Consider the following 25,536-nt stretch of genomic DNA (forward strand, 5'->3'; position numbering starts at 1 on the left):
CCCCTTAGGATATCTCAACGATAACATCCCTACTAGAAAAAATAGACATAAACGATTGTTTATAGTGCCACTAAGGCAAAAATACCTCCTCCCCTGGTCTTGACAATATTAATTACCTAATGCTTAAAAAATCCCCACTAATTTTCATCAACTCTCATATTATCCCTCTATTTAACGATTTACTCAGACTAAAGATCACCAACTTCCTCGACGTAACCTTCAACCTCAACACCGGAAAACACTACCCTTACAGGAAGCCCAACGACCGCCCAGTGTACATTCACAGACAATCTAACCACCCACTCAGCATCACCAGGTCCCTACCAGCCTCAATCAGCAGACGCATCATAGGAGGCACATTCCTGAAACTCATCAACAAACACTTCCCGAAGACATCGAAACTGCACAAGATATTCAACAGAAACACTGTGAAAGTCAGTTACAGCTGCATACCCAACATCGCCATCATCATCAAAGGACACAACAAACGCATATCAACCACCCACACAACGAAAGAAAGGGAAGTCAAAAGGACACATGCCAACTAAATGGAAACTGCCAGGCATCAAACATCACATACAAGGCCGAAGTGAAAACCACCGACAACTGCAAGACTTACATAGGTCTAACGGAAACTGGTAAGATCTTTGCATCATGTATTATTTTAACATATTAATTGATGATTTGGGAATTCCTTTCCTTCACAGCAAATTGACATGAATATATTGCAATCCAACCTCTCTGGAAGGAAAGAATAAGTTCTGGTTTGTTGAAGAATGGGTGTCCTTGTAGGGACTGCGAAGAGAGGGTGGGGTGCTCTATTTTCAGCGATAATTCGTTTGACCTGTAAATACAGCTTTATCCTTGTTCTGTTACTCGCAAAAACCTCGACAAGTGTGTGTGGAAATGGGGTTGTACACTCCTATCCGGGTAGCAGTGGTAAAAATCTTCCCCGGCTGAATTTAAAAATCCCCAGAATTAACCATTTTTCCTACTGCTGAGGGTGGAAAGTGGGGCGGGCGGAATGCCCTAGCCACCCCTCTGCACACCCTACTGGTATTAAATGGTCTAACAAAGACGTGACCTTTCCAAGTTCCTATCTAGAGATCTAGAATCTACAAAGAGACAACAATTCTGGTTAAGATCAACCCGCCTCCCCCTCCCAATCTCCCCTCCCACCTCATGAAGGTTAGTGGATGTGCGTGTATGCTGCACTCCACTTGTGCTCTGTCTTTTCAACATCTTTCTACTGGCACCAGACTGATTTCATGAATAAATGCTCTATTAAGCTTTCAGGATAACATCACTGACTTATTTGATGCAGATTTTTGATTATTTTGTTGTGGAATATGCCATCTCTTCCAACATTTCATTTCGGATTCTCAGTGATACAATCACTATCTCTGAGCACTGAGTATTCAGCCATATTGGTATACCATGGAGAGTTGTAACATAGCAGTTCTGACACTAATCATCCTATTGTGGTTGGTCTTTTGTCCACTTAATCGCCTAATTATGGAATCTGCACAGCTCAAGTACTCCTATTCAAGAGATTGCTTGTTAGCAATCAATGAGCAAGTCAAACAGAACAGGAATTTGTATTATCTTCCAAGTGATTTGTTCAAATCAATACGCTCAATGGGTGTTTCTAAGATTAAACCTACAAGGAGAGGAATGAATAGAAATAATCTGCAACCTTCTACCTCTCATCCTAAAGATAGACTTTCTTTACTGGTATTCGCTCTGAACTGTCAATCTGCAAAGTCTATATCTACTAGAGGAATCATAACAGATCTTATTGTTGAACATGACATCGATATTTTTGCACTTTGTGAAACCTGGTTTATTGACAATAAAAGTGATGACTTTTATGTACATTCACTTACTCCTCCTGGCTATGATATCATCAATGTCCCTCGTGGAAATGGAGGTCCTCATTGTGGCATTGCAGTCATATACAAAAAGAACCTTATGATTGTTTCCACATCTGAAAATAGAGGCTCTAACATCAAGACTTTTGAATCTTGTGAGGTTGTTTTCTCGACTGGCACCAAGTGTTTTACTTTTGTTGTCATGTATAAGCCACCCCCATCGGCTAAGAATCAGCTCAACACTGGCATATTCTTCTCAGAATTTTCGCAAACCATGCAAGACTATACCATTGCTAAAGGTGACCTCGTTGTTGTTGGAGATCTGAACTTGCACCTGGATGTTGTTAATGACTATGCCACGCTCAATTTCAATGATCTTGCCAAAACACTTGGTTTTCAGCAGTTTGTCACCCAACCTACTCATCAATGTGGGCATACACTTGACGTGGTAATATCACGCTCTACTGACAATATTGTGGATACAGTTCGAGTTCTTGATCTTATATCTGATCACCATATTGTTGCTTGCAATCTTAACATCGCAAAACCACCTCCGCTTGTTAAGATAATAACATCAAGGAAATATCACTCTGTTGATTTGCCTGCGTTCAAGAACGATATATCATCTTCTGATCTAAAAACGGCTTCATCGGAGTCAAACAATGTATGTGATCTTGCTGACAAATATAATAGTGTCATGTCTGATCTCCTCAACAAACATGCACCCCTTAGTACAAAAAGGGTGGTGATTCGTCCAAAGCAGCCTTGGTTTACTAACTCTCTACATTCTGCTAAGCGCAATCGCCGTAAGGCTAAACGAAAGTGGATTTCAAGTCGCTCGCTGATTGACTTTGATAAGTTCAAGAAAGCAAGAAATAGCTATAACATCGAGCTGTACCGATCCAAGTGTACTTTCCTCAACAACAAGATCATGGATTGTGGAAATGATTTCAAGTCCATGTTTCGTACCATAAATGACATTCTTCAGAGAAAGAGACCCACAAAACTACCGGACCATGACTCTGCCAAAGACTTGGCAGATCAATTTGCAGCGTACTTTTCTACTAAAATTCAAACCATTAGGGACAATCTCACATGTCAAAACTGCGATTCTTCCACGCCATCTCCCGTTTCTCACTCCTGGGACACATTTGTTATTGTCAGCGAGGACGATCTTCGTGAGATAATTTCCAAGGCACCAAGCCCGTCTTGCATTCTCGATCCTTTGCCTTCTTGGATGGTGAAATTGTTGCTTGACTCTCTTCTGCCAACCGTAACAGAAATAGTGAATACTTCGCTTAGATCTGGCGTTGTTCCAGATACCTATAAGGAGGCTGTTATTGCGCCACTCCTCAAAAAGGCCAACTTAGACCATAACACGCTGAAGAACTACAGGCCTGTTAGCAACCTTCCCTTCCTATCCAAGGTGCTTGAGCGTGTTGTTGCAAAGCAGCTAACCAACTACATGAACGAGAACAGACTTCATGAGCCACTTCAATCTGCCTATAAGCAGTTTCACTCAACCGAGACTGCCTTAATCAAGGTTCACAATGACATCTTGTGGGCAATGGAGAGACAGGGAGTAACAATCCTTGTCCTACTTGATTTGAGCAGTGCATTTGACACTATTGACCATGAAGTTCTTATACATTGCTTGGAATATCTGCTGTGTGTACATGGAATTCCGCTTACCTGGTTCAAATCGTACCTGTCTGATCGATCTCATCGTGTCCTTGTAGATGGCAAATTTTCTTCTGTTCAGAACTTGGTGTATGGCGTGCCTCAGGGATCGGTGTTGGGTCCTTTGCTGTTCGCCATTTACATTTTGCCTCTCGGAAATCTTCTTCGCGAATATGGGCTAGATCTGCATATATACGCTGATGATACACAAGTGTATGTTTCGGTTTGCCCAACATCTGAGGAGGGAGTGAAGCAAGCAGTTTCGAAACTTGAAGACTGCCTTTCCAAAGTGCAAGCATGGATGTCAACAAACTTCCTGAAACTCAATGCTGACAAAACTGAGGTTATGGTGATTGGGTTTAGAGCCCAATTGGTTAAGTTCAACCTGCCCTCAGTGACTGTTGCTGGTGTTGATGTTCCCGTCCAGACAAACCCTGTCAGAAATTTAGGGGTTATGTTCGACTCCGGTATGACAATGAGTGCACAGGTCACAACTATTATCAGATCTGCTAACTATCATCTCAATAACATCAGTCGTGCACGCAAAATGCTCACTACTGAGGCAGCCAAGCTAGCTGTGCACACATTAGTCACCTCCAGGTTGGACTACTGCAACAGCCTCTTGATTGGTGTAAACAAATCCCTAATCACTAAACTTCAGAATGTCCAACGCACCTCTGCTCGCATCATTGTCAAGCGTAAAAAGTATGACTCTATCACATCGGAACTTATTGCTCTTCACTGGCTTCCTATACAACAGCGCATTAAATTCAAAGTTCTCCTTCTTATGTACAAAGCTCACCATAAACAGTCGCCATCCTACATATCTGACTTACTACAGCTGCAAGCACCACGCAGACAGCTTAGATCATATATATCTTCTCCTCACTTTATCGTGCCCAGAACCCGTGCTGTGTCATTTGCAGATCGCTCATTCTCCTGCTATGGACCAAAAGAGTGGAACACTCTTCCAAATCACATCAAGGATGCTCAGACTATTCATATTTTCAAGAAACTGCTCAAATGTTATCTTTTTCAAGAAGTGTATTGTAATTAATTTCATGTAACTGTCTTGAGCGCCTTTGAACAACTTTTGTTGATTTTGGCGCTATATAAATGTCTTCTTCTTCTTCTGATTTTTAATCCCTCCCTAAGCCTAAGCGAAAAATGATATATTTGCAGCAAACATTAGACGAAAGAGGAGAGAATATAGGCAGAAGTTATAGCATCCAGTCGAAATATATTCAATCCACAATCTTAAACAAGCTGTCAATAAAAGTACAATTGACGTATTTCAGCATTTATACATATCCAGATATCGAATAGACTACACCATTTTAATCAATCAATCAATCAGAAGACATTTATATAGCGCCAAAATCAACAAAAGTTGTTCAAAGGCGCTTTAACAACGACCATCTGTGGCTTCCGTTCCCCAGCAAATACATGTCTTAGTAAAGATTGCCCTACTTTGACCTTTAATAATATTGGCAGATATTATAGATGTCAAAACTATCCTGACCTTATTTGACCTTCAGCTTTTTTTTTTTACACAACATCCAATCTTAATGACACATTGTAAAAGGAAACAAACATTTACAAAAATCCATAGAAATGAGAGGTATATCCATTTGTTGGCTTCAGTACTTGCCGAATCCTCCTACTACCCTGCCCCGAAATCTCCTACTACCCCCTCCCCACCCCCATCCTCTTTCTCTATAGTAACCGTACTCATTTGCTTGCCCACAACTTTGGTCAGTTTTGCTTCTACCGACGTTGGTTGATCTTATTATGACGTAGTTATACTGACAAACGGGCATTTTACCCCAAACAATTCCAAACATGATGAAATTCGGTTTCATCAATTGACATGTAATTGAGGAATTAACTTTCTGCTGTAGACATGTCAAATCTTGAGAAGCCTCATGTGATTTTTATCCTACTTTTCTTTCAAAATATTCACTCAACTTACAAATGGTACAAAAGAAAGTAATTTTGACGAGCATTCATAAAGACACCATTTGCTGGATCGGACACTTGGCAGTCTGTCCCCCTACCCTGATCTGCCCCTTCCCCCTCCGTCACTGAATATCTACCTTAAATACAGTTAATTACCTGTATACACGAAATCTAGGACGCCATAAAATAAATTGAATATTATAATGAATGTTAAATATCATTCTAATTGCAAAAAATTGTGTAGTTCTTTAGGAGTAAACGTATCAGTCCATAATTGTTTATTTCGGCTGCATAATCTTTCCTTTAATGTTAGAGATTGGGTCTAAAAGAAATTAAAATTAAACAATAATAATAATTATAATAATAATAAACATATGAACTTCGATGCACTAAAACTTACTCCTTATTTGTCAATTATGAGTCATATCTTATTTCTCTGGTTTTCTCTAATAATATTTTCTTTTGGAGTAAACGTGGATTTTCGTTATATTATATTTATATATATATATATATATATATATATATATATATATATATATATATATATATATATATATATATATATATATGTATATATATATATATATATATATGTATATATATATATATATACATATATATATATATATATATATATATATATATATTCTAAAACTTACTCCTTATTTGTCAATTATGAGTCATATCTTATTTCTCTGGTTTTCTCTAATAATATTTTCTTTTGGAGTAAACGTGGATTTTCGTTATATTATATTTATATATATATATATATATATATATATATATATATATATATATATATATATATATATATACTTATATGTATATATATATATATATATATATATATATATATATATATTCCAAAACTTACTCCTTATTTGTCAATTATGAGTCATATTTTATTTCTCTGGTTTCTCTAATAATATTCTCTCTTGGAGTAAACGTGGATTTTCGTTATATTATATATATATATATATATATATATATATATATATATATATATATATATATATATATATATATATATATATGTGGTAATCACATCCCACCCCCTCCTCTCTCCTCTCTCCCTTCCCTCCCCTGCCCCACAAACACACACAACCCGACTCTAGATCTCAAGAGACACTTACTACATCATTATATAAGAAATCAATTGTACTCAGATATCATGGCGACTATCGCAACAATAGCACATGTAACAATAGCAACAATAGCACAATAGCACATGTACCTTAGATTTCTTAATTACTAAGAGTTTGAAACTCATGGTTATATGTATTCATTGATGATTTTTGAAATTAGGTTAACATAAAGATTTGAAATTAAGTTAACATACAGATTTTAATGTCAAAATGTTTAATGTACCGTAATCTTTCAAATTAAATAAGACAACGAATGCTTCTTTAAATTTGGCAACTGTTTTGCATGTTTTTAGTTTAAATATTTGAAGAAAACTAAAATAAATAAACTAATAGCATAACTTGGATGATTAATCATATCAATGCTATTAATACTGTCACGTGATTCTTTGATGTATATAAACCAACGAATACTGTTTCTCAAGTTTTCCACTCCTTTTTATTTTTATTTTTTGAAAATCTTAAAACCTATTTAACACATTACTTCTTTATTCAATATTTCAAGTATTAAATATATATTGATTCATTAATCTAAATAATGATAATAAAATTAACAAAAAAACGATATAGTTATAGTTTATAGGTTATAGTTATAGTTTATAGGTTATGGTTATAGTTTTCGTTGTAACATAATTTAGAAAGATATATTTGTCTTTTTCATTGAAGAATTTACACGTAGGAAGGGAAGGGCGGGAGGCTTCAAAATTACAAAAAGTACTTGAGAATATTATTCGTAAGAGGGGAATGATTATGCGCCAGTCAAATGTCAAGCACCCCCTCAATTATCTCTCGTTGTTTGCGATAGAAAAAAATAACACAGGTTGTAGTATTGCAAAAGTTGGGGACCGTTTTTTTTCTGATCAAACAATCGAAAGTTTCGATGTGAAATTTTGAATTTCTGTCCTTAGCAAACTTATAATTAGTAGAAAGTCAAAGAGTTTTGAACATGGCGATTCCCCCCCCCAATCATTTGAGGGCAATACGGGCGGGAAACGCTGGGGGGGGTGAACATGTGCAATGCCTCTGCTCTGAATTGAAGTAACTCAGTCTGAAAAAGGAAGGGGTTGTTCACATCACTTTTACCTAAGCTGAGGTCGGTTTGTCATTTAATTTCGTAGAGCGGTAAATATATATGTGAATAATAGAGCAAGTTTGACCTAGCTTTGCAAATACATCAGTATTATCAATTTGTCTAAAAAAATATTTTTACGTAAGGGCAGGAGGGTGTTACCACACTGGGGTGGGCCAGACAGTGGGCAAGGTCCCAGTTAGTGTGTTAAAAAAAAATTATTGTTAAAAGTTATTCTTCAATATAATTAGACACCGAGTTATCGTTCAAAGTTTGCAACTACAAACGAGATACGATTTGAATGTTAGTTGAAGCTATTAAATGTTGAATATACCGTGATTCTTCGAATATTTTCGATTAAATTAGGCATCTCTGGGGTTTCTTTGATTGTTACATGAAACCAGCCATATAAATCTAGAGTAAGGCAAAATATGTCACCAAAAACAGAACTAGTATTGTTCGATACAGGTGACAAACGCCTACAGTGGAATTACGATCTTACTTACCCGTTTCGAACCTCTGGACATACAATCAGCGTCCATAGCCTAGTGGTTAGGGTGTCCGCGAACAGAGCGGAAGGCCCGTGGTTCGAATCCCGGTGGAGGCTGGAAGTTTTTTCACTGTTCTGGATTTTCCAACTCATTATATATATATATATATATATATATATATATATATATATATATATATATATATATATATATATATATGGGCGGTGAGGGCAACAACAGAACGGAATGAAAGTTGTTTGTGTTTTGCAATCTTGGGGGCACAAGGGGCACAGCACTTAATTGGGGGTATAATGTTTATTTGTTAATGCCATCATTTGGGAGGGGTATCAGGAGAAAAGGGTCCTGGATGCAATATGTTGCTATATTTCGCAACTTGAAGTAACTTTTTGTTCAAGAATTTTCGGGCTTAGTCTGTCCGATATATATGTTTTGAGGCAGATCAATATTTTGTTTGAGTATTTTTATTTTAACACTAAAAATCGCATTTCGGGGGCACCTGGGGAACACGATTGTTCTTGGGAGGGCACGTGCTCCCTTCGCCCCCCCCCAGACACCACTGTAGCCAAAAGAAAAATATATAATTATATGTGTGTGTATGTGTGTGTGTAAGTGTATATATGTGTGTATGTGTGGATGTATGCATTTAGTATGTGTGTATGGGCGGGTGTGTGTGTGTTTGTTGTAGGTTACGTTATACTCGTATACTCGTATACTTCACAGTGAATGATTATGATGTAACATGACCATATCTAGACAGGTCGTATCTTCATCTCAGTGCTTTGATGCTGTGATAATCGTTTCCAGGCAGTTGACGCCAGAATATACTTGTATCTTTATCTACGGCATAATAGTCACCATTAAGATTAGAAGCTGATGCGCATTGTCCGTACCACCAGGCACCACCATAAAATTGAGCACATTTATCTTCATCACGTGAAGTGGTCTTGTCGAAGGTCTTGAAGGTATGGGTCACCTGGTTTTTCAGAGCAATACCAGCCTCGTCAGGAAATCCTTCTGTGAATTAAGCAAAAAGTAACCTTATGCTATATTGGCCCCAAATATGCCAGAGTTTTCAAACAAATATATAAATCAATATTTTTTTATTCACACCCTGGAGGCTGGAAGGAATTTACCTCACTGGGACATACAGTCATCTAGTGTATTTATTTAGAATATTCGAGAAAAATTTAGAGAGTAAACACTTCCAGGAATGCAGGAAAATATTAAATAGCAAGATTTAAGTGGTTATGAATGGGAGGCGCTATTACAGTATAGCGAATTCGTAAACGTAAGACTTGTTGCATGTACAAAACTAAGTCCGTTGGAATCAAGAATCGTAAAGTTGCAAACTGTGTAAACTTAGTTTAGTTAATGATGTAGGCCTACAGAGAAATGAACTTATGCTGTGTTAATTGTCTTGTTACTAATTAAATGCTAACTGATGACTCATTCAAAGAACTTAAGAAAAGGTATATGTTGATTTAGACTAACATGTGACCATGCAGGGAAAGCTCTAATGGTTTTATTAAAATATCGTTCCTCAATTACCTACATATGTTGTTCGGCCGGTTCTCTGTGTAACCTACATATGTTGTTCGGCCAGTTCTCTGTGTAGCCTATGTATGTGGTTTGGCCAGTTCTCTGTCTAACCTACATATGTGGATCGGCCAGTTCTCTGTCTAACCTACATATGTGGTTCGACCAGTTCTCTGTGAAGCCTATGTATGTGGTTCGGCCAGTTCTCTGTGTAGTCTTTGTATGTGGTTCGGCCAGTTCTCTGTCTAACCTATGTATGTGGTTCGGCCAGTTCTCTGTGTAGCCTATGTATGTGGTTCGGCCAGTTCTCTGTGTAACCTATGTATGGGGTTCGGCCAGTTCTCTGTTTAGCCTATGTATGTGGTTCGGCCAGTTCTCTGTGTAACCTATGTATGTGGTTCGGCCAGTACTCTGTGTAGCCTATGTATGTGGTTCGGCCAGTTCTCTATGTAGCCTATGTATGTGGTTCGGCCAGTTCTCTGTGTAGCCTATGTATGTGGTTCGGCCAGTTATCTGTCTAACCTACATATGTGGTTCGACCAGTTCTCTGTGTAGCCTACATATGTGGTTCGGCCAGTACTCTGTGTAACCTACATATGTGGTTCGGCCAGTTCTCTGTGTAGTCTTTGTATGTGGATCGGCCAGTTCTCTGTCTAACCTACATATGTGGTTCGACCAGTTCTCTGTGAAGCCTATGTATGTGGTTCGGCCAGTTCTCTGTGTAGCCTATGTATGTGGTTCGGCCAGTTCTCTGTGTAACCTACCTATGTGGTTCGGCCAGTTTTCTGTGTATTTTGCAATATAACAAAGATATTGCTTTAAACATAACAGATACTACACTAACCGTCTTCCCAAGCTGTTCCACTGTAATTTCCCAACTCAGACAACCGATAAGTGTCACTTTCATCGTTTATTCGGAACATGTTATACTTTGCGTAGTATGGAGAGCCACTAACGTTCACCAGATCGATCCGAAGTTGGTAGTTGCCTTGGTTGGTCAGATGATACAGTTTATCATTGCCCAACCAAAACTCATGGTCGAGCTGACCAAAGCCTTCTTTATAGCTGTTCCAGTTACGATAGAAGTCAACATAGCCATCAACACGACGTTGAAAAACCTGGTCAATAAATAAGAATTAAAACAATAGATAATTATTTTCATTAGAAGACTTTAGAAGAGTACGTGAAGACCTATTACATGACTTAGCGTGTTTAAGAGAAGTAAGAATGAAAGTTAAGAAGAAACTATTTGATAATAAAATATTATTCATACGTGTGCAATTCTGACAGTTTAATTCATTTAATAGTTAAGTATATATATATACTTTAGTAGACAAGATGTCATAAATGTTGATAAACCTAACCAAGATTTGACTGAGCTCAACTGAAAAATTAGGATAGAACATATGTCATGCACATCATTATTATTAAATGTTAAATTAACAAAACTAGTGATAATCCAGAAGTGGACTGTGTTCTGTTCTCTTAACCGTCCTTCAATGTGCTTGACACACCCCTGCACCATGTCTTTGCAGTATATGATTCAGCTGCACTGGGGGTTCCATGGTCTGCTTGAAATAAATTATTTATTGAATACTTTATAGAGGATGTTCGTACTCTTACATCCAAGGACTACAGCAGTGATTTGGTAATTTCAATCAATATATATATATATATATATATATATATATAATCGTATATATATATATATATATAATGGATGGGGGCACAAGGGGCACAGCACTTAATTGGGGGTATAATGTTTATTTGTTAATGCCATCATTTGGGAGGGGTATCAGGAGAAAAGGGTCCTGGATGCAATATGTTGCTATATTTCGCAACTTGAAGTAACTTTTTGTTCAAGAATTTTCGGGCTTAGTCTGTCCGATATATATGTTTTGAGGCAGATAAATATTTTGTTTGAGTATTTTTATTTTAACACTAAAAATCGCATTTCGGGGGCACCTGGGGAACACGATTGTTCTTGGGAGGGCACGTGCTCCCTTCGCCCCCCCCCCAGACACCACTGTAGCCAAAAGAAAAATATATAATTATATGTGTGTGTATGTGTGTGTGTAAGTGTATATATGTGTGTATGTGTGGATGTATGCATTTAGTATGTGTGTATGGGCGGGTGTGTGTGTGTTTGTTGTAGGTTACGTTATACTCGTATACTCGTATACTTCACAGTGAATGATTATGATGTAACATGACCATATCTAGACAGGTCGTATCTTCATCTCAGTGCTTTGATGCTGTGATAATCGTTTCCAGGCAGTTGACGCCAGAATATACTTGTATCTTTATCTACGGCATAATAGTCACCATTAAGATTAGAAGCTGATGCGCATTGTCCGTACCACCAGGCACCACCATAAAATTGAGCACATTTATCTTCATCACGTGAAGTGGTCTTGTCGAAGGTCTTGAAGGTATGGGTCACCTGGTTTTTCAGAGCAATACCAGCCTCGTCAGGAAATCCTTCTGTGAATTAAGCAAAAAGTAACCTTATGCTATATTGGCCCCAAATATGCCAGAGTTTTCAAACAAATATATAAATCAATATTTTTTTATTCACACCCTGGAGGCTGGAAGGAATTTACCTCACTGGGACATACAGTCATCTAGTGTATTTATTTAGAATATTCGAGAAAAATTTAGAGAGTAAACACTTCCAGGAATGCAGGAAAATATTAAATAGCAAGATTTAAGTGGTTATGAATGGGAGGCGCTATTACAGTATAGCGAATTCGTAAACGTAAGACTTGTTGCATGTACAAAACTAAGTCCGTTGGAATCAAGAATCGTAAAGTTGCAAACTGTGTAAACTTAGTTTAGTTAATGATGTAGGCCTACAGAGAAATGAACTTATGCTGTGTTAATTGTCTTGTTACTAATTAAATGCTAACTGATGACTCATTCAAAGAACTTAAGAAAAGGTATATGTTGATTTAGACTAACATGTGACCATGCAGGGAAAGCTCTAATGGTTATATTAAAATATCGTTCCTCAATTACCTACATATGTTGTTCGGCCGGTTCTCTGTGTAACCTACATATGTTGTTCGGCCAGTTCTCTGTGTAGCCTATGTATGTGGTTTGGCCAGTTCTCTGTCTAACCTACATATGTGGATCGGCCAGTTCTCTGTCTAACCTACATATGTGGTTCGACCAGTTCTCTGTGAAGCCTATGTATGTGGTTCGGCCAGTTCTCTGTGTAGTCTTTGTATGTGGTTCGGCCAGTTCTCTGTCTAACCTATGTATGTGGTTCGGCCAGTTCTCTGTGTAGCCTATGTATGTGGTTCGGCCAGTTCTCTGTGTAACCTATGTATGGGGTTCGGCCAGTTCTCTGTTTAGCCTATGTATGTGGTTCGGTCAGTTCTCTGTGTAACCTATGTATGTGGTTCGGCCAGTTCTCTGTGTAGCCTATGTATGTGGTTCGGCCAGTTCTCTGTGTAACCTATGTATGGGGTTCGGCCAGTTCTCTGTTTAGCCTATGTATGTGGTTCGGCCAGTTATCTGTCTAACCTACATATGTGGTTCGACCAGTTCTCAGTGTAGCCTACATATGTGGTTCGGCCAGTACTCTGTGTAACCTACATATGTGGTTCGGCCAGTTCTCTGTGTAGTCTTTGTATGTGGATCGGCCAGTTCTCTGTCTAACCTACATATGTGGTTCGACCAGTTCTCTGTGAAGCCTATGTATGTGGTTCGGCCAGTTCTCTGTGTAGCCTATGTATGTGGTTCGGCCAGTTCTCTGTGTAACCTACCTATGTGGTTCGGCCAGTTTTCTGTGTATTTTGCAATATAACAAAGATATTGCTTTAAACATAACAGATACTACACTAACCGTCTTCCCAAGCTGTTCCACTGTAATTTCCCAACTCAGACAACCGATAAGTGTCACTTTCATCGTTTATTCGGAACATGTTATACTTTGCGTAGTATGGAGAGCCACTAACGTTCACCAGATCGATCCGAAGTTGGTAGTTGCCTTGGTTGGTCAGATGATACAGTTTATCATTGCCCAACCAAAACTCATGGTCGAGCTGACCAAAGCCTTCTTTATAGCTGTTCCAGTTACGATAGAAGTCAACATAGCCATCAACACGACGTTGAAAAACCTGGTCAATAAATAAGAATTAAAACAATAGATAATTATTTTCATTAGAAGACTTTAGAAGAGTACGTGAAGACCTATTACATGACTTAGCGTGTTTAAGAGAAGTAAGAATGAAAGTTAAGAAGAAACTATTTGATAATAAAATATTATTCATACGTGTGCAATTCTGACAGTTTAATTCACTTAATAGTTAACTATATATATACTTTAGTAGACAAGATGTCATAAATGTTGATAAACCTAACCAAGATTTGACTGAGCTCAACTGAAAAATTAGGACAGAACATATGTCATGCACATCATTATTATTAAACGCTAAATTAACAAACTAGTGATAATCCAGAAGTGGACTGTGTTCTGTTCTCTTAACCGTACTTCAATGTGCTTGACACACCCCTGCACCATGTCTTTGCAGTATATGATTCAGCCGCACTGGGGGTTCCATGGTCTGCTTGAAATAAATTATTAATTGAATACTTTATAGAGGATGTTCGTACTCTTACATCCAAGGACTACAGCAGTGATTAGGTAATTTCAATATATGTATATATATATATATATATATATATATATATATATATATATATATATAATGGATGGACGGATGGACGGATGGACGGATGGATGGACGGATGGACGGATGGACGGATGGGTGGATTGACGGATGGATGGACGGATGGACGGATAGACGGACGGACGGACGGACGGACGGACGGACGGACGGACGGACGGACGGACGGACGGACGGACGGACGGACGGACGGACGGATGGATCGATGGATCGATGGACGATGGATCGATGGATCGATGGATGGATCGATGGATCGATGGGTGCACTCACCCACTACCATTTGCAGTATAATTGTACATACAAAAGGTAAGGGAAGAAGATAACACTATAGTTTTACATTGAATATCAATTTTACAGACTTTTGCATATTTACAGTACTACATTTTTGCCACATCCGAAACTGGGTGAGGTGGGTTGGGGGTGGGGCTTGTGCCAATGCCACCTTCGGTTCTTACGCCTGAGTTTTGAAAATGTTCTGGTTTTGACCTGGGCATGGCAGCTGTAACAAACCTGGAGCAAACATAGTACTGGTAATAGTAGTAGAGTTATATATTGTCTCGGTAAAGTTTTTCTCTTTTAAAAGTAATTGATCTTGATTGTAGCAATTGATTGTAGCACAATCTTTTAGTACAAACCCATTTTTTTTAAACACGTTAAGCTATTGAGAAAAAAATAGTTTCAAGTTATGCACCAGCAGGTCACCAGCCTGGGCTATTTATTACCAAAAAAGGGGGAGTGAGAAGGGTAGGCGTGTGGTAATTGGAAAGGGGAAATCGTTTTGTATTATTATCATTTCATTTCAATGTACAGTAGCCTAATAAATGCAATGTCATACTAGCTATGGGGAAAAACTTGCAGCAATTTGCATCTTAGCACCATAAATTTACACCAATAAATTTCAAAGGAAACCCTCCCCCAGGCTGACTAAATATTGGCTACACTACTGATTATAGGCTATACAGATAGCCTATGAGAATTCATGTATACCCTCAGCTTTATATGCTAGTAGGCTATATGGGTACCGTGTCTGCTATTAAAGGCATTGAAGACTCACCCCAAACCGCGTGCCGCGCTCTGAAAAAGTTAACTTTCCGTTGCTTGCAAGTGAAGTTTTCTGCTTGTCGCTACAAAATGCAGATAGTTATGACCCGTGATTTCTTGTTATCTTTAGCTGGACCTTAGATGTCCATCGCTGTATCGTTTATACACTGTGTTGTGGGTATTGACCGCAGCTGTATGTACTGACTGTACACTAGTGTCTAATTACCGAAGGTAGCAAGCTGTGTGCGTATTTTCTGGGATCGATGGTAATGTCTAACACTTTTTTTACACCTCATTCGAAACTAGGTCAGATTACCGGCATTAGACGTTTCTTTTTGCGCAGGTCTTCACACCCTTTAAACATTCTAACTTCAGAATTGGCTGCATGGAGGTCTCATGAGAGACATTGTTGCCAGGCCTACCTGGAGTTCACTACATGAGTGAGGGCAGTGTACAGCAATGGTGGTCACAAATACTATTTACTGTGAATGAATTAACAATAATGAGTTTAGTTGTGAAAGACCCATGCATACACTTGTGGGCCAAAACCAAATTGGCACAATAACTGTATGTAAAGTACACAGGAAATGTATCGTTCGACATTTGTATTAACTGTATAAGTTTGCGGGCGAGTGTGAGTGTGATTGAACAAGACAAGTTTGCCTCCTCCTAAACCGTAAGTCTGATTAATTTCCAACTGGATATGTATATAGATGCCTAACCATATCAACTCATTCCAACGCGGCTGATGACTTCATAGTCACCCATGTGTGTGTAGCGAACTCTTCCTACACCGTAAGTTCGTTCAAGTGCAAACTAACTGTGTGAACAAATGGTGTAATAAAAATATTTTTTAGCAAACATTTGGATGCTAAGAGTAGTGTCATGGAGGAGATGATATCTGAGACTCCATGGCCGATTACACTCTTGTCATTTTTGTATTTTTTTCCCCTGTTGATCAAAATATTAGTTGAACTCAAATATGGATGGAGAAATAAAAAGAAATACGCTTTTCGGTCCTGGAGTGCTAAACTTACCGTCCACCCTCCTCCGTCAGTCATGTTACAGAAAACTTCAAACGATTGTCCTCTCCAGTTACTTGGTTTGATAGTGTATATTCCATTGGCAGTGTAACCAGCATTGAATATTTCCAGACAGTTGGTCATTATGTCGGCACAAACTTCTCCGTTACCGTGGTAACCACTTGTACAGTAACACTTCCGTACGTCGTTTCTATTCTCGCAAACTGCATTGGAGCTACAGTGGTACTTGTCATTCACGCTGATCAGTCCATTGGTGCAGTTGTACATGGTGGTACAGTCGGCATTCACAAGATATGAAGCATTCTGAAATCGATACAAGTAACAGAAATACATGAAATCAAATTGAGAATATAGTGTCATCAATCTCTTTCAGTAAATTACTGTTGTAACAGATTCTGTTTCGTCACGAGACGTATGTGTTGTCAAAGCAATCTAACGTAGTTGTGCTCTTTCGAGTCATGAAAAGTAAATCACTTTTACTATGGCAACTATTATTTATCCAAAAAATATTTCTTGCTTTCCTCTTTTATAAGAAAATTCTTAACTCGTTTGTAAATATCTTTACCGTTCATACTCTGCAATTTGCAAAGAAAATGTTAAGTTCCTCATTTCTACTTCTTTTTTTTTCTTTTCTTTTTGGCGCATTGAACAAATTTTTAGTTGGTTTCGATACATTTATTGATGCTGCTTATTATTTAAGATTCCATAGCAATGTGCTTCATGTAGCCTCTCTTTACAAGTTTGATTTACAGATAAAGTGTCAAAATCGAAATCAGGATAATTTGTTGCATTTTGCATTTGATGAACATTTGTGGGCTCCATTAATCTGAGAATCGAATCAAGCTGATACTAGCCATCAAGTTACACTGAAAGATTGAAAATATCATGAGTGACTTTGATTTAAATGATATTTATTGTGAGTAATACCGCGGAGTTATTTGGATACAATGTTTGGTCATTTCAGGACTCTTTTGCGCACAGAGCAGGTACACCGCAGAGCTGGTATCTTTAGGAAGAAGTCAATTAAATTGAACACATTTTCAGTTCTTTTATGCAAACATAAGAACATGTCATTTTGTAAACCATGCAGTTTTTTCCCTCACCTGAATAACACCCACAGCTGGAGAGGAGCAATTAGGACTGCCGCTTTCAGATGAGTGGCTGGAGCCTGGAACAAAACAAAATAAAACATTACGGCTATTGACTATCTGCCAAAACTACTGTGTAACCATAAACCTTATAGTATAACTGGTCATACTTTATCCATGGATGAGTTATACCCTGGTTGGACTACTTTCTGTCTGCCAGTTTAAAGTGTATCCAAATACCTTGTAGCACATTGGGTCATGCCATGTCCATAGATATGTTATATCATGAGTAACTATTTTCTGTCTGCCAGCTTAAAGTGTATCCAAATACCTTGTAGCACATTGGGTCATGCTATGTCCATAGATGTGTTATATCATGAGTAACTATTTCCCTCTGCCAGCTTAAAGTGTATCCAAATACCTTGTAACACATTGGGTTATGCTATTTCCATAGATGTGTTATATCATGAGTAACTATTTCCCTCTGCCAGCTTAAAGTGTATCCAAATACCTTGTAACACATTGGGTCATGCTATTTCCATAGATGTGTTATATCATGAGTAACTATTTTCTTTCTGCTAGCTTAAAGTGTATCCAAATACCTTGTAGCACATTGGGTCATGCTTTGTCCATAGATGTGTTATATCATGAGTAACTATTTTCTTTCTGCTAGCTTAAAGTGTATCCAAATACCTTGTAGCACATTCGGTTATGCTATGTCCATAGATGTGTTGTATCCTGAGTAACTATTTTCTGTCTGCCAGTTTAAAGTGTATCCAAATACCTTGTAGCACATTGGGTTATGCTATTTCCATAGATGTGTTATATCATGAGTAACTATTTTCTGTCTGCCAGCTTAAAGTGTATCCAAATACCTTGTAGCACATTGGGTTATGCTATTTCCATAGATGTGTTATATCTGAGTAACTATTTTCTGTCTGCCAGCTTAAAGTGTATCCAAATACCTTGTAGCACATTGGGTTATGCTATTTCCATAGATGTGTTATATCTGAGTAACTATTTTCTGTCTGCCAGCTTAAAGTGTATTCAAATACCTTGTAGCACATTGGGTCATGCTATTTCCATAGATGTGTTATATCATGAGTAACTATTTTCTTTCTGCCAGTTTAAAGAGTATCCAAATACCTTGTAGCACATTTGGGTCATGCTATGTCCATAGATGTGTTATATCATGAGTAACTATTTTCCCTCTACCAGCTTAAAGTGTATCCAAATACCTTGTAGCACATTGGGTCATGCTATGCGCATAGATGTGTTATATCATGAGTAAATATTTTCTTTCTGCCAGTTTAAAGTGTATCCAAATACCTTGTAGCACATTGGTTTATGCTATTTCCATAGATGTGTTATATCATGAGTAACTATTTTCTTTCTGCCAGTTTAAAGTGTATCCAAGTACCTTGTAGCACATTGGGTTATGCTATTTCCATAGATGTGTTATATCATGAGTAACTGTTTTCTGTCTGCCAGTTTAAATTGTATCCAAATACCTTGTAGCACATTGGGTCATGCTATGTCCATAGATGTGTTATATCATGAGTAAGTATTTTCTTTCTGCCAGTTTAAAGTGTATCCAAATACCTTGTAGCACATTGGGTTATACTATTTCCATAGATGTGTTATATCATGAGTAAGTATTTTCTGTCTGCCAGCTTAAAGTGTATCCAAATACCGTGTAGCACATTGGGTTATGCTATTTCCATAGATGTGTTATATCATGAGTAGCTATTTTCTTTCTGCCAGTTGAAAGAGTATCCAAATACCTTGTAGCACATTTGGGTCATGCTATGTCCATAGATGTGTATATCATGAGTAACTATTTTCTTTCTGCCAGCTTAAAGTGTATCCAAATACCTTGTAGCACATTTGGGTCATGCTATTTCCATAGATGTGTTATATCATGAGTAACTATTTTCTGTCTGCCAGCTTAAAGTGTATCCGAATACCTTGTAGCACATTGGGTCATGCTATGTCCATAGATGTGTTATATCATGAGTAGCTATTTTCTTTCTGCCAGCTTAAAGTGTATCCAAATACCTTGTAGCACATTGGTTTATGATATTTCCATAGATGTGTTATATCATGAGTAACTATTTTCTTTCTGCCAGCTTAAAGTGTATCCAAATACCTTGTAGCACATTGGTTTATGATATTTCCATAGATGTGTTATATCATGAGTAACTATTTTCTTTCTGCCAGCTTAAAGTGTATCCAAATACCTTGTAGCACATTGGGTCAAGCTATGTCCATAGATGTGTTATATCATGAGTAACTATTTTCTTTCTGCCAGTTTAAAGTGTATCCAAATACCTTGTAGCACATTGGGTTATACTATTTCCATAGATGTGTTATATCATGAGTAACTATTTTCTGTCTGCCAGCTTAAAGTGTATCCAAATACCTTGTAGCACATTGGGTTATGCTATTTCCATAGATGTGTTATATCATGAGTAACTATTTTCTTTCTGCCAGTTTAAAGTGTATCCAAATACCTTGTAGCACATTGGGTCATGCTATTTCCATAGATGTGTTATATCATGAGTAACTATTTTCTTTCTGCCAGCTTAAAGTTTATCCAAATACCTTGTAGCACATTGGGTCATGCTTTGTCCATAGATGTGTTATATCATGAGTAAATATTTTCCCTCTGCCAGCTTAAAGTGTATCCAAATACCTTGTAGCACATTGGGTCATGCTATTTCCATAGATGTGTTATATCATGAGTAACTATTTTCTTTCTGCCAGTTCAAAGTGTATCCAAATACCTTGGTGCACATTGGGTCATGCTTTGTCCATAGATGTGTTATATCATGAGTAACTATTTTCTTTCTGCCAGCTTAAAGTGTACACCTTGTAGCACATTGGGTCATGCTATTTCCATAGATGTGTTATATCATGAGTAACTATTTTCTTTCTGCCAGTTTAAAGTGTATCCAAATACCTTGGTGCACATTGGGTTATACTATTTCCATAGATGTGTTATATCATGAGTAACTATTTTCTGTCTGCCAGGTTAAAGTGTATCCAAATACCTTGTAGCACATTGGGTTATGCTATTTCCATAGATGTGTTATATCATGAGTAACTATTTTCTTTCTGCCAGTTTAAAGTGTATCCAAATACCTTGTAGCACATTGGGTCATGCTATTTCCATAGATGTGTTATATCATGAGTAACTATTTTCTTTCTGCCAGCTTAAAGTGTATCCAAATACCTTGTAGCACATTGGGTTATGCTATTTCCATAGATGTGTTATATCATGAGTAACTATTTTCTTTCTGCCAGTTTAAAGTGTATCCAAATACCTTGTAGCACATTGGGTCATGCTATTTCCATAGATGTGTTATATCATGAGTAACTATTTTCTTTCTGCCAGCTTAAAGTTTATCCAAATACCTTGTAGCACATTGGGTCATGCTATGTCCATAGATGTGTTATATCATGAGTAAATATTTTCCCTCTGCCAGCTTAAAGTGTATCCAAATACCTTGTAGCACATTGGGTCATGCTATTTCCATAGATGTGTTATATCATGAGTAACTATTTTCTTTCTGCCAGTTTAAAGTGTATCCAAATACCTTGTAGCACATTGGGTCATGCTTTGTCCATAGATGTGTTATATCATGAGTAACTATTTTCTTTCTGCCAGCTTAAAGTGTATCTAAATACCTTGTAGCACATTGGGTTATGCTTTGTCCATAGATGTGTTATATCATGAGTAACTTCTTTCTTTCTGCCAGCTTAAAGCTTATCCAAATACGTTGTAGCACATCTGGTTCATGCTATTTAAACGGATGTGTTTTACCCTGGTTGGACTATTTTCTCTCTGCCAGTTTAACTGTTTATCCATATACCTTATAGTATAACTGGTCAATCTTTGTTATGTCTACAGCTGTTAATTTAGGCCAATTGTTTTGGAGGTGGTTCACAAGAATGCCGCTGTTTTTGTGTTTTTGTACGCACAAATTGCAATTTGTATACGTTATACATATTCATTACATCTGTCAACGTATTGTATTGAAAAATTTTACTAATTATATGTTCCCCTTCGTTCGTTTATTGTTTAGCTCGGTATTTTCTTATTATAACATAGTTCTTCAAAAAAACATTTTTTTTTTGCTGTATTGTCTTTGTTTCCTTGGACGATAACCTTTATGTTATTAACGAACTATCTCGATAATTAACACTTAGGCTAACGCTTACATTGTAATCGTTTACAGTTATTTGTTCTAATGTCAACAAGTCTATAAGATGTTGCCATGTAAACAAGTCTACAACATGTTACCATGCCAACAATATATTTAACATTATCGCCTGATTCATTTGGCAAAAGATGTGATCATAACTAATTAGCAACGTTTTATCACATTTTCTAAATAAAATTCGAAATTCGCCTTATCAATAATTATATCCTATTTCCAACGTATTTCTTGAGCCACGTGATTAAACATTTGAGTTTGAGCAGCAAATTAAACAATCCAATAGAGGCTACTTCATATCTATGAAATAGACAATGTGTTTTTGACTGCCGTCTCCGTTGCTACAAATTGTTATATATTTGCAGAAACACTCAACAAAATGTTTTATTTTCCTTTTTCAAGACGTTGCTTAATGTGACCTTAATTTTAATTGTCTGAACTTTTGAACAATAAAGAACGCAGCTGCGACTCATGTATTATCTTAAAATCACACAAATTGTTTCAGATATTAATAGTTTCTTAAACAATTACATTTGTCACATATTTATACGTCTTTATGCTTGATTAATTTATATTGTACTTTACGAGATATAAACATTAATGAAACCTAAAACAATTAAACTCTACTCCAAAGCAAATTAGTTCTTCTTAAAAAAGACTATTTGTCCATTCTTGTCATAAATCCGAATGTTTTTATTTGCGCGATTGGTGATTGCCATTTTAAATAAACTACATATCTGAAGAAAATCACGTAGTCATGTGATTGTAGCCCTCAAACCATGATTACAAAATTTAAGATAATTTATTGATGGGTTTGTCAAATGATTTCATTTCATTTATTTATTTTTGTTCTATCACAACATAAGTATGACATATGACATAGAAGGAGATAAGAAACAAAACTTGTTAAAGGAAGTGTTCTAAAAAAACCTATAGGGCTTGTCGGGTAGTGAAACTCCCTGAAAAAATACAGAACTTTACAAATAGAAAAGATTACCCCAAAAACAAAACAAACTGAACCACCCTTCCCTCCCCCCCCCCCCCCGTTTCATTTCGCAGTTCTAGTACATGTTGATGAAGTGCTTTTGTAAGCTTTTTCTAGAAGCAACTAAAGAAGGCATCGCCTTTAAAGTGCGAGGTAGGGGATTCCATAGTGCGATGGCCCGATGATGTAAGCTATTTTTAGAGAAGTTGTTGTGACATTGTCTTGAGTGCAGGTACTTAGCTTGCCTAGTATTGTGAGTGTGGATGTTGAGTTTAGTGTAAAGAAGGCATTCAGAGTATCTGTTAGCATTTCGTGTAAAGAAGGCATTCACAGAACTGAGGACATTGAGACTAAACAGATCAGTAAGCTTCAGTAAATTCAAAGACTTAAATAACACGTTTGTGTGATCCCTTGGGTGAGAGAGAGTAATATGTCTGATCGCTCTTTTCTGTCAAATAGTTAGCTTGTTGAACAAATGATTACTTGTGCCAGACAAAATGATACAACGATAAGTCAAGTATGGTAGTACTAGTGTTTGATAAAGAGACCTTAGAACGTTCCTAGGAAGGATGTGTTTAAGTTTTGACAAGATGCCTACGCCTTTTGCAAGAACAAGAGAGGAAATACGGCGAGTGTGCTCACGCCAAGTGAGCTTGGAGTCCATTAAAACAACTAAGAATTTTACGAAATCAACCTTTTACAGTGGTTTACCATTGACATCAATATTGAAGTTAGCCATAACTCTATTTGCATTGAAGACGATATACTTTGATTTATCAATATTAAGGGACAGCTTATTTGCTGCAAACCAAATCTGTGAAAGTATATAAATTAGTACGAACGGTTTGTTGCAGACGTTCATAGTTGTAATCAGAAAAGAAGATATTTGTATCATCAGCAAACAACACAATAGAAGCTTAGGAATAGATTTTACCAATATCATTCATATATATAATAAAAAGAAGGGGTCCAAGGATATAACCTTGAGGTAACACCACACTGTATTTTTAAAACATCAGAACTTTTACCCTGGAAAAAAGTAAATTGTTTTCTGCTTGAAAGATAGCTAACAAACCAATCGAGGAATAAGCCCCTAATACCGTATGATTTAATTTATGAAAATGTATGGTATGATCTATAGTATCGAAAACCTTCGATAAGTCAGGAAATACACAAATGGCTGTACGATTTTTGTTTATAGCTTGTGCTAAATTGTCAACGGCATCCGCAAGCGCCATGTCGGTCGGATGTTGTCATGGTATTTTATTTCTCCGAAGTTTTTAGTAATGATTCGAAAAAGTCAGGTGAGCTAATGAAGAGTTTTGTACGAAGATTAATTTAACATAGTAATTATTATGCAATTTGAGGACTTTTCACTTATTCGTTAAATCCCAGAACATTGCTTTATTTAAGTTTAATGTCATTCTCCAAATATTACACCATGTTTCCGAAACTATATAGAAATGACACACTAATAGTGTATTACGTAGACGTTACAAGGACCTATCAACATGGATGTTTCATGGTTACTCGACTGTGCAGTCTTAAGAGAGATCAAATCTAATTTCAAGTAATCACGTGTGAACTGATCAACCCACCCTCCTCTATTCTAGCTAACAAATAGCTAACAAAGGAAAATGAAAGGGACAATATTAAGTACCACCATATTCCGTGATGCAATCGATTTTTTTTTTCATGTATATACATTTTCACATGATTCATAGAATATTTATTGTATATATGTCTTCATAGTATGTTTTCCCTACATAATCATTACTTTCATTGCTAGAAAGAGGATAGCTTGACTGAACATGGATTGTGGTAATAACTTATCATTTAATCAGTGTTTGGTTTACTTTTCTTCTTCTACATAAAAGCAAAACAAACTGTTAAGCGCTCTGTCTGGTTTCAGTACGATTTCATTTGGCCTGCATCAAAAATATATTGATATCTTCCTCTTCATTCTCTAATATCTTTCATCAAACGGTTATTATGTTTGAACACTTTGCGTTTAATGATAGGTTTACTTCCAGCGAATATCAATGTGATAGGTGATTAACTGCGTACCGAGAAAGAAAAAAAAACATAATGCCTTTATGTAAATATTGAAAATATGGAATCGTTTGGAATATAAAAAGTGACTCCATTCTTATTTGTATTGTGGACGGATGCTACTATCAATGCTGTCATGGCAACATAAGTAATATTGTTGCATAGAAAATTGCAATAATCATGGTAGATGTCACAATTGTATCATTCAAAATATATATCTTCGATTTTCCTGCGAAGAATAAATCGGAAAGCCAACTAAAACAGATATGAAGTTTCAACAATTCATCAGATTACGTCTGGTTTAGGTTTGGCTCAATTTTTATTAAATTAGTATTCTTAATTATTAAATTTTAACTCTTACAAGCAATGGTCTGAAGAAAATAGTTCATGCGGTTTTGTTTTGTTTTAACAATCATGAAGTTTAATAAGCTATTATTATTATATTATTTTTTTAATACTTAAATAGGATAAACCAAAGTTAGAAATAATAATTATAATAAAAGCAACGAGTGCATTGTTCGCACCTTTCATAGGGCTGTCAGCATCGAACTCTACACGACGGACGCCCCCAACAAATCCACCTCATTCCACCTCCACCTCCAAAAGGGGTGCGAAAAGGGTATACTATACTACTGCCTTTATAA

At 36.9% G+C, this 25,536-nt stretch overlaps 2 protein-coding genes across 2 annotated transcripts in view; both read right to left on the reverse strand.

Moving 5' to 3' along the window:
• Window positions 1-8,810: 8,810 nt before the first annotated feature.
• On the reverse strand, window positions 8,811-11,334 carry LOC139984591 (fibrinogen-like protein A). The gene is made up of 3 exons (XM_071998538.1): window positions 11,284-11,334; window positions 10,614-10,887; window positions 8,811-9,247 (listed from the first exon to the last, which is right to left on the reverse strand). Exons 1-3 carry the CDS (start codon window positions 11,332-11,334, stop codon window positions 9,000-9,002), a joined length of 573 nt encoding a protein of 190 aa, XP_071854639.1. The 3' UTR covers window positions 8,811-8,999.
• A 193-nt stretch (window positions 11,335-11,527) lies between these two features.
• LOC139984042 (fibrinogen-like protein A) overlaps window positions 11,528-25,536 on the reverse strand; it is a 65,415-nt gene continuing 51,406 nt past the window's right edge. The window contains exons 3-6 of the mRNA XM_071997692.1: window positions 17,651-17,715; window positions 16,542-16,850; window positions 13,620-13,893; window positions 11,528-12,253 (exon numbers count right to left, since the gene is read on the reverse strand). Coding sequence (XP_071853793.1) covers window positions 12,006-12,253; window positions 13,620-13,893; window positions 16,542-16,850; window positions 17,651-17,715 — 896 coding nt within the window. The 3' untranslated portion in view covers window positions 11,528-12,005. The remainder of the gene's footprint in view (window positions 12,254-13,619; window positions 13,894-16,541; window positions 16,851-17,650; window positions 17,716-25,536) is intronic.

This window comes from Apostichopus japonicus, chromosome 17 (assembly GCF_037975245.1).
Source record: "Apostichopus japonicus isolate 1M-3 chromosome 17, ASM3797524v1, whole genome shotgun sequence".
Taxonomy (NCBI): domain Eukaryota; kingdom Metazoa; phylum Echinodermata; class Holothuroidea; order Aspidochirotida; family Stichopodidae; genus Apostichopus; species Apostichopus japonicus.

Excerpts from the sequence above, each read along its gene's own strand:
- LOC139984591 (XM_071998538.1), bottom strand. The coding sequence starts at position 11,334 with ATGGAACCCCCAGTGCAGCTGAATCATATACTGCAAAGACATGGTGCA. Across the intron at positions 10,888-11,283 it reads TGCAAAGACATGGTGCAGGG|GTTTTTCAACGTCGTGTTGA; the intron begins GTGTGTCAAGCA and ends TTTATTGACCAG. Across the intron at positions 9,248-10,613 it reads TGGAACAGCTTGGGAAGACG|AAGGATTTCCTGACGAGGCT; the intron begins GTTAGTGTAGTA and ends CTTAATTCACAG.